This window comes from Myotis davidii, unplaced genomic scaffold (assembly GCF_000327345.1).
Source record: "Myotis davidii unplaced genomic scaffold, ASM32734v1 scaffold200, whole genome shotgun sequence".
Classification (NCBI taxonomy): domain Eukaryota; kingdom Metazoa; phylum Chordata; class Mammalia; order Chiroptera; family Vespertilionidae; genus Myotis; species Myotis davidii.
The window spans coordinates 2425941-2436350 of NW_006293700.1; the positions used below are offsets into that span (position 1 = coordinate 2425941).

Sequence of the window (10410 nt, forward strand, 5' to 3'; positions counted from 1 at the left end):
CAGGCGCCTCACTCCTGATCTGAAGAGCCTCTGTCTCTTTTTCTTTCTCACTTCTGATGTAGATTAAAGTCTGCACTCACAGCTCCCTCCACTAGTTTAAGGATATGTGATCCTTCAGGATTTATCCATTATTGGCTCTGTTTACCCAAGGGAAAATTAAGTGCAGGGCCTCCGAACAGGGAGCGCTTTAATACGCGGATGCATACGCTGATCTCTGACAGATGTTGGTCCTTGGGAACAACAGAAGGAGAGCTACGTCATCTGCTTGGGAAGCTGCTTGTGCAAACCCACTGTGCCTGCAGGTGCCCGGGCAGCGTGGCCGAGTGGCCGCAATGCTGAGAAAAATGCCTGGTGCAGGGACAGCTCCCACGTGCACGGTTTTCTCACACAGGCCCCAGCCAGCTGGCAGCATGCTGGGCAGCACTGCCTCTAGGAAAGTGAGTGAACCTACGGGGTTCAGATTTTAGGTATATATTTATTTCTGGGCTTTCGAGTTTAACTTCGTGTTTCCTACAAAATGAACAATCTTACTTGTATTTGTCACTAGGTAGTTAGGTTTTTAAATCTACCCAGGTATGGACCTTTTCTCAGTCTAAACCAGGGGTGGGCAAACTTTTTGACTCGAGGGCCACAGTGGGTTCTTACACTGGACCGGAGGGCCGGAACAAAAGCATGGATGGAGTGTTTGTGTGAACTAATATAAATTCTAAGTAAACATATTACATAAAAGGGTACGGTCTTTTTTCTTTTTAGTTTTATTCATTTCAAACGGGCCGGATCCAGCCCGCGGGCCGTAGTTTGCCCACGGCTGGTCTAAACTGAACATTAGGCTGGATAAAATGTAAAGTGACCTTTGTGCATGTAAGATGGGAAGGAGAGAGAGACAGAGAGAGAGAGAGAGAGAGAGAAGAGAGAGAAGAGAGTATATGTGTGTGTGTGTGTGGTCTTGTGTATATTTGAGGTAGAAGAAAGCCCTGCAGGCAGGTTTTGGTAAAAACTCTTTGTTTCTGATTTAACTTTTTTCTGTTTGCTGTTATAGGAGGTCCTTAGGACTGAGGCGACTGTAGTCTCTGTGACAGTACAGCTTTTCTGTGGAGCTGTGTGAGGGGTGTGTGTGTGTGTGAAGTGTGAGATGTGTGTGAGGTGTGTGTGTGTGCAGTGTGTTTGAGATGTGCGTGTGAGGTGTGTGTGTGAGGTATGTGTGCGAGGTGTGTGTGTGAGGTGTGTGTGAGATGTGTGTGCGAGGTGTGTGTGTGAGGTGGGCATGTAAGGTGTGCATGTGAGGTGTGTACGTGTGAGGTGCAGACTGCCTGAAAGTGCCTTTTCAGGGCCTGGCTCTCTTAGTCACCTGGGTGTCCCCTTTACTAGAATGATGCCTGTAATACTGAGGTGCCCAGGCTCCCAGAAGGCTCACCCCTGCCCCATCCTATGCAATTGTTTCTGTGCATCTTATTCCAAAAGGGAAGAAACCCTCCATGGGAAGCCATGGCCCTGGGACTTTGTGTGAGAACTTCAGGAAAACGTTCTTTATGTTGTGTGTGGACACTCCCTGTGTTCTCCCCCACCATTCGCTGAGAGTGTAAATCAGCACCCACGTCTTATCTGATGCAGGCATCCTCCCTGATGACTGCCTTTATAGTCCTGAGCTCTCATCATGAAGAGCAGCAGCCCTGGAACCAACTGGCCCAGGTTTGAATCCAGGCTCTGCCATTCCCTGGATAACCTTGTGACTTAGACTATCTCTCAATCAGTTGTTAGTGTGGGGTTTCAACGTCAATGGGTGTGAAGAACTTGGAGCAGGGCCTGACGTCTATTATGTACTCACTACATATTAATTTTCACGCTTTAGTACTGCGTTTCCTCCAGTGACTCAGAACATGGCGCTGTCCTGGGTTAGGGCTCTCTGAGGTCTGAGCTCTCCTCCCCGCCTGCCCAGCCTGGATCTGACTGTCCATCTCACTCCCCTCCCAGCTCTGCTGCCCTACCCTGGCCCCTCTCCCCACTCTCACATCTCCACTCAGATTCCTCCTGGAGCCGATCGCCCACTCCACCTCGGTGGTGTAACTTCGGCGGCTGCCAGGCCGTTTCTACAGTTTTAACTGAATCAGGTTCCACCCCACTGAGTATCTGTGCCCTGGAAGGCACCGTTCTCGCTGCCTGGTCACAACAGCAAACAAAACAGCATCTCTGTGCTTGTGTATCGCGTCCTAAGGAGAGGAACAGAGAATTATCAGCACAGACGTTTACTCGAGTGTCAGATTTCTGGCTTACCCAGATTTCCTTCGGGTTGCGAGGTAGGCACCACAATCACCTCCATCTAAGGAATGTTCTGCCCTGTAGGTCCTCTGATGCCCTAGAGCCAGGGCCGCATCCTGTTTAAGCAGGAAGCATCGCACAGGCTATGTTCTTGCCTCCAGGAATGTGTCCGTAGTGAGTGCAGTGTTACAGGGTTGAGCTGGGCTGGCACAAGGTCCATCCGCTCCTCCGAGGACATCGCCTCCCAAAAGCCCTGGAAATCCTGGGGCCAGAGAAGAGGCAGTTCAGCACCATGGCCATAGGCTCAGGCTTCGGAGTCCCACAGAACTGCTTACCAGCAGAACAACCATTGACAAGTTACTTCATCTCTCTCAGCCTCTGTCTCCTCTTCTCCATAATGGGACATACAGGATAGGCAAATACAACGGTAAACCTACTTTTACCCAGCCCTGAATAAGTATTCCGGTCATACAGCTTTGTGAAGGTTAAGTTAAATCACGCAGACCAGATCTGACACAGGACAAAACAAACTATAGCTCGAGTTTAAAGGGAATGACCTCAGCTGGCTTTTGCAGGGACATTCCTGACAGCAACACTGGGACTCCTCTGTGGTTCTTCTTACACGTGGTGGTAACATTTTCAAATATTGTCTCCTGATAGTTGACCAGTGGTGTCTCCCACCGCATCATGATAATTAACGCTCTCCAAGTTTGCCTATGTGAAAGCGATGTCACGGTGGGTGAGTCTCTGTTATCACGCCAGTGGCATTCACCAGTGTATCCCAAGCAGGTGGAGGTCCTTCGCCAACATGTCCCATCCCCTCAGTCCTCAGCATTTTCCCTTGAGCCACATGTGACCGCTGACTTTCCCATCTAGCCCATCCACATCGGTACCTAAGTTCCAATGTAGCACTTATAGCTCCCTCCCCCATCCCGCTAGCCCATCCAACCAGCATCTCAGACTGAAAGTGAGCATGGTCTTATTGTAGAAATGAACTTTGAAGCTCCTCAGGTTAATTGCAAAGAGCAATTTCTAAATTCCAGAGCCAAAATATTACTAAGAAATCACTTTTAACAGAATTTATAGATTATTGTGATTAATCAATAGTTTTAAATTGCTGTTCTGATTAAGTTCACCAGTCAGAGATTTGTGTAAATCAGAACAGTTCACATCTTCGGGAGGCAAGGTTGTCATAAGTAAGACACAGTGAAGTATATAATCTGTGAAACCTTTTTAGCCCACGTGGGTCTTTTGTGGCTTTTGTTCATAGAGGTTGTGTGAAACAGGGCACACATGTTTCAGCAGTGACTATAGCCCCACTGAGAAAAGGAGTTTTTGAGTTGTGTCTGTAAAAAACATTCTTATGCCCGGCTGGCGTGGCTCAGTGGTTGAGCGCCAACCTATGAACCAGGAGGTCAAGGTTCAACTCCAGTCAGGCAACATGCCCCGGTTTCAGACTCAATCCCCAGTAGGGGGCAAGTGGGAAGCAATCGGTCAATGATTCTCTCTCATCATTGATGTTTCTATCTCTCTCTCTCCCTTTCTCTCTGAAATAAATAAAAATATTTATTTTTTAAAAGCATATGTGAGGAGAGATGAGAGAGGGTAGACCAGAGAGCATCATTTAACAGAAGAGAAGGTAACACTGACTTCCTCTGGAAGAGTGGAGTGCACTCACCCCTCTTTAATTTGGCCCCAAGAGCAGTTGTGTGCAGTCAGCTTCCACTCCCAGTGTTCTCAAGGAGAAAGAAAGGATGACCATGGAGATGGGTTTATTCCAGGGCACTCATGCCCGATATGCTACTTGTTCTGGGCAGAACACTTTGTAGGGTCTTTACCCGAATGTAAGGACCCAGGGGAAGGCAATGTTGACTAGTAATCTTGGCAGTTAATTATTAGAAGGTGCAAGTTTTGTCTTAAGTCCCTAAGGACACTTAGTAGTGAAGAAGCCAATTGAAGATTTTAAGTGGGAGAGTCACATTGTTGGGTTTTTGTGGTAGAAAGATGACTTTGGGGGAGTGGTAATGCATCTAACTGAAGCTAGACTTGAGCAGAACCCACAATGCCACTTCCAGGTATACATACCATTGAAAATTCCTCACACACGTAAGAGACATGGGCAGAGAGATTCAGTACAGCCTCCTCTGCAGTAGCAAAAAATCAGCATCCAAATACTTAGCATCAAAGGATCAAATCTGTCTAATGCTGCAGAGTCCCATGAATACACGAATTAGCACAATTACGTGGCATAAATGTGATCTTTTTATGGCAGCATAGACTGACTTTAAAATAATGTTGGGGAAAAAAAACAGGGAAAGTGAACATTTTGGTATGGTATCATTTATGTAAATTTATAAAACCCTCACAGACACAAATAACATCTGAATGTGTGTAAGCTGTAAGTAAAATTTTGAATGAGCTGGGCACTCACACACCAATGTCCTGGTGATGGTTGCCTGAGGAGAAGGGCCAGGAAAGAAGTGGGGTTGAATGAGGATGGTGAATAAAAGAATCTCTAACTTTATCTGAAATGCAATCTTTCTTTTTGTTTTCAAAGGAGATTATAGGATTATGTTACATATGTAATTTTCTTAAGGGCATAATTAAGGAAAATAGAGTCTGATAGCAAATATCACTCACTGCTAATAGGTATTAATTCTGGGTTGCGGATGTTTGTTAAATTATATTCTATTTTTAATTTTAATTTAAAAAATTTTATTTTTTAATTTCAGTTTACATTCAATATTATTTTGTATTAATTTCAGGTATTCAGCATAGTGTTTAGACAGCCATATACTTTAGATGTTCCCCCTTATATTTTAAATTATATTTTATGTTGCTTGTAGTTGAAAAAATAATTACTTCCTTATCTATATATGTAAAAGGCTAAGATGCAAAGTGTCCCCTCAGGAGTTCAACCGGGAGACCAGGAGTTCGATTGCTTGCTATGATGTGCGCTGACCAACAGAGAGTGACACAGAATGAAGGAAGGCCCTGGCCGGCAGCCGGAAGGCCCCTATTGGCCCTGATCACCAGCCAGGCCTAGGGACCTTACCTGTGCATAAATTTTGTGCGCCAGGTCTCTAGTAAGTAAAATAATAAGTGTAGGGTGTGTGTGTGTGTAAAAGAGCAGTAGCCAGAGAAGTGTGAGTGCCCTCAGAGCCTGTTGACTAAAACCAAGGGACATGAAAGTTCAAGAAGAATTGTCAACAACGTCAAGATTACAACCAGAAGAATTGAGCCAGTTTGTAAATTGGCCGGTCCTTGGTAGCCGTGGTGGGGTGATTCCGGCCCAGTGATGTGAGCAGAAGTTGTGTGGCAGTTATTGAGTGAGTGAAGGTGAAGTAGAGGTGACACAAGTTCCCTGTTGCCAGAGGTTTCACCACGAAAGGGATGAAACCATTGAACTGGTACCCAGAGAGGATATAGATTTAATGAAGATGGCTGTTACTTTTAAGAGTCGGGAAACTTGATGTTCACCTGAAACAGGAAAAATACAGTAAAGAAAACAGGGTAAAGGTGTGGGAGCAGAGAGGGCTCTGGATAGAGATCTAATGTGCCTGGAGAACTGTGATTGGAGGAAATGGAGGAAGCATGGGTCAAGGTCAGACTACAGAAGGCTGGGGATCTGGGCTTCATTCAGGGAATAGGAGAGATACCTATACACTTTATTTTGCAGAATGATACACAAATACTTTCCATTTCAAATGTTTTATTCTTTCCAAACAAAAATGGAAAGTGAATTTTCCTTTGCTCATTTGCCCCTTTATTGGCTAGATCACAAATAGGGAAGTGGCCGCTGACTCAATCACACTCTTGGTTGAGAAAGGAGGGAGTGTAAACCATGGTTGTGTAGGAGCAAGGTGAGTAAAGAAAGCTCTGCTCATGGTGATCTGGGGTCTGCAGGTGATGGTGGTGTTCACACCTTACCCACCCTCTCCACGCTGACCTGTGAGCTATCCTCACACTTAATAAACGTTTTAAAATCAAGAATTCATTCATCTACCAGCTTATCTGTGCTAAATCTGACTAACTGTTCATATTATTGATTATTGCTTTTGATATTTACTCACCAAACCCTTTTATTCTCAAAGAGAGAATATTTTCTGGTGAGTTTTTCATCATTTTTCCTGTTTATTTGGTTTCTGAGTGAAGAACTGTCTTGAATTAACAGATGTCATGATGTTACATGATTGGAATTGGATTAAAAATGTAACAGTTTGAGGATAAACTCAACAGTGATACCCCAGAAAATCATAGATTTTTTTTTTTTTTATGTTTTAGCACAAAGGAAAAGAAGTGAAGCAGAGATTTTTAGGAGACCCACAGAGCAAGCCCTGTCTCTTTGGATGTCCTGTGGAATTTTGCAAATTGGGGTTGCTATTTCGGGTATCTTTCTACCAAAGAGGTTTATTATTAATTTATTAGTGAATGATGGAAACTTTTATAGAGCTTCAAGGTGTTTGGAGTATCCTTTTGGTCATAAGATAACCTGATGTATATTCTGAGAGCTCCCCATGAAGAAAGCTACATGGATGCTGATGACAACAGCACTGCTAAGAAATGACTGTGCTCCCATTCTACCTGCTTGCCTAACACCAGTTTCTGTTTGCAAAGCCTTGTGTTGCTGCTCCTGCAAAGGAATGAAGGGGGAGGTGGAAGATAGAAGAGCAGCAAAATCCTCACTTAGGGGGGTTAACACTGGCCCAATATTTTTTAATATAATCAGGCTCCAGAACTGGAGTGCAAAAAATAAAATTAAATCAATCACATTTTTAGTTAAGAAGTTATGCTGTGAGTTTGTAACCCACAAACTTATGAAGAACTAAGCTTTTAATACATTAATTAGTTTCAGCCAGTACCCCTACTAAGCTGTGTACTGTTTTCTTTGAGCAGATCTGTTGGTTTAGAGAAGCAAAAGTTGATAACAACTTACCCTTTTCTTTGGAAAGAGCTTTCATACCATATTATTATAGAGGAGGTCTGGTAGGTTGCATATTAGACAATTTTTCTGATTGTTTTGATATATTTGATACAGAAATATTTTTCATTTTTTCATAATAAATAGTTAATTATTGCTAAAAGTCTAATTAGTTAAGAAGGTGAAGGTATATTTTAATGTCAAATAAATCACTTTTTAGGAGGGATGGAGTAAAGGTGGCAAAGCCAGGAGTTATTGTGCACAAAAGCACCATCTAGTGACCAGAGTGAGTAACTGCATGCTATTTTTGAAAAAGGAAAACTTCTCAACCATCCTATATAATCCTATATAATAAAAGCCTAATATGCTAACTGTCCGGTCATCCGTTCAACCAATCAAAGCAAAATATGCTAATGATATGTTAAGGGCGCCCAACCGCTCGCAACGACATACACTGACCACTAGGGAGCAGACAGTCGACCGGTTGACCAATCACTATGACGTGCACTGACCACCAGGGGGCAGATGCTCCAACTGGTAGGTTAGCTTGCTGCTGGGGTCTGGTGGATCAGAACTGAGCCAGACCAGCCGGACACGCCCTGGAGCCCTCCTGTGGTTTCTCCCCGGCTGGCCAACCTCCTGCATCCCTCCCCAGCCCAGATCGTGCACCAGTGGGGTTCCTCAGCCTGGCCTGCACCCTCTTGCAATCCAGAACCTGTCGGGGGATGTCAGAGAGCCAGTTTTGACTCAATCCCACAGGCCAGACCAATGGACCCCACTGGTGCGTGAATTCGTGCACTGGGCATCTAGTTTAAAGTAATTAACCATTCATGGCATAACATTTCCTCTGATTGAATGGCATAGTCATTAGAAATCCACTTGGAAACATTCAGCCAGGCATTTAATTGCTGGCTATTAGTACTTTTCTACTGCTGAAAAGGGCATCCTATCTAATAAAAGAGTAATATGCAGCTGAAGCCGGTTTGGCTCAGTGGATGGAGCGTCGGCCTGCGGACTCGGGGGTCCCGGGTTCGATTCTGGTCAGGGGCATGTGCCTTGGTTGCAGGCACATCCCCAGTGGGGAGTGTGCAGGAGGCAGCTGGTCAATGTTTCTCTCTCATCGATGTTTCTAGCTCTCTATCTCTCTCCTTTCCTCTCTGTAAAGACTCAATAGAATATATTTTTTAAAAAAGAGTAATATGCAAATTGACCATCATTTCAATACAAAAGATGGCCTCCACTAGATGGCCAGCAGGGGAAGGCAGTTGGGAAGGACCAGGTCTGAAAGGGAGGGCAGTTGTGGGCAATCAGGCCTGCAGGGGAGGGTAGTTGGAGGGGACCAGGCCAGCAGGGGAGAGCAGTTAGGGTTGATCAGGCCTGCAGGGGAGGGCAGTTGGGAGGAACCAGGCCTGCAGGGGAGGGCAGTTGGGGGGAACCAGGCCTGCAGAGGAGGGCAGTTGAGGGCGACCAGACCAGCAGGGGAGGGCAGATAGGGACAACCAGGCTGACAAGGGAGGGCAGTTAGGAGTGACCAGGCTGGCAGGGGAGGACAGTTAGGGGTGACCAGGCCAGCAGGGGAGGGCAGTTAGGGGCAATCGGGCCAGCAGGGGAGCAGTTAGGCGTCAATCAGGCTGACAGGGGAGTGGTTAGGAGCCAGCAGTCCTGGATTGTGAGAGGGCAGTCAGACATCCCTCAAGGGTCCTAGATTGGAGGGCATACAGGCTGGGCTGAGGGACACCTGAACCCCCCACTCCCCACCCCCCCAAATTTTGTGCACCGGGCCTCTAGTTACATATAAAGCAAAACACTATAAAGTTAGGTTGGCAGATATGGACATTATGTACTATTTTCTTACTTTTTATTTTTTTCCTAATCCTTACCTGAGGATATGTTTTTATTGATTTTTTTTACAGAGAGTGAGGGGGAGAGAGGGAGAGAAGGAAGATAGGAAGAGAGAGCGAGAGACAGACAGAGAGAGAGAGAGAAACATTGATGTGAGAGAAACATGGACTGGTTGCCTCCCACAAGCTCCTGACCAGGGATTGAACCCACAACCCAGGTATGTGCCCTGACTGGGAATCAAACCCACAACTTTTTGGTGTACAAGACAACACTCCAAATAACTGAGTCACCCAGCCAGGGCTATGTACTATTTCTTATGCAATACCATGGTTCTGTGTTGTTGCTTTATATTTAAAATATAGCTTACTAACAGCTAAGAAACAGATTTCATCTAAGCGTCCGTCTGGATAAGTGAATTACCATTTTTTTCAGGCCTGATTTTCATTCCCTACCTGCTGTACAACTTGCCTATTCAGCATGTTTCTACACACTTCTGTGGCTTAGAGAAGTGTCATTTTTGTCACCAGGGGACATCCTGCTATTTATTAAGAAAATAGTGTCACAAACTAAATGTCCAATAACAGTGGAATGATTAAATAATATATAGCATTTCTGTATGCTGGACTGCAGCATGAAGCAAATTGTCCAAGAATATTTAATGGCACAGAAAAAAATGCTTCTAATATAATTTGGTGAAATTTTTTAAACCCTTATTACTATTTTAGTTTGATCTCTATGGAAAAAATTTTTTTTAAAGAATTTTTATTTTTTCCATAGAAATAGTACCAGAATGATAAAGTCATTATTAATCATGGTTACTGGTGGGTGGGTGGTGGGATTAGGGAATAAGTTTTAATTTTCTGTTTATCCTCACCTGTCTTTTCCAAAATTTTAGCTACTATTTTGCAAAATCGTATTACTGCTTCAGTTTTACCCAGTCTCTGTATTCTTGCACTTCACCATGTGATTTTGTAGCTCTCTCAAGACGAAGGGACATTTTAGCCACCCCTTATATTTGGGTTCACTCTTGTAACTTGCTTTGGTTAATGAAATGTTAGCAAGGATGTCGTTGTGGGCAAAGCCCTGGACAGTGGCTTTGTGGTCTGGCTTGCCCCCTTGCGCCATGTCCATGAGAAGACTGGCCCAAGCTAGCCTGCTGGAGGAGGGTGACACAGGCATGGAGCAGGCGAGCCGAGCCCAGCCCAGCTGACCCCTGCCTCCCTGCAGGTCTTGGTCTGTGGCTGAGATTTTTGTGGTTGATTGTTATGAGCATTATTGTAGCAGTAGCTACTCACTTCATTATTATCACAAGGAAAATGCTATCTGTGCGATTTAAGCCTGTCGTGTCCAGTGTAAAAGCGGAGTAGGAAAGAGGGAACGGAGGAACAGAT

At 44.8% G+C, this 10410-nt stretch overlaps 1 protein-coding gene across 1 annotated transcript in view; it reads right to left on the reverse strand.

Moving 5' to 3' along the window:
• Positions 1–10144, reverse strand: part of MSC (musculin) — a 76364-nt gene extending 66220 nt beyond the window's left edge. The window contains exon 1 of the mRNA XM_006767357.2: positions 10058–10144. Coding sequence (XP_006767420.1) covers positions 10058–10144 — 87 coding nt within the window. The remainder of the gene's footprint in view (positions 1–10057) is intronic.
• Positions 10145–10410: the final 266 nt, after the last annotated feature.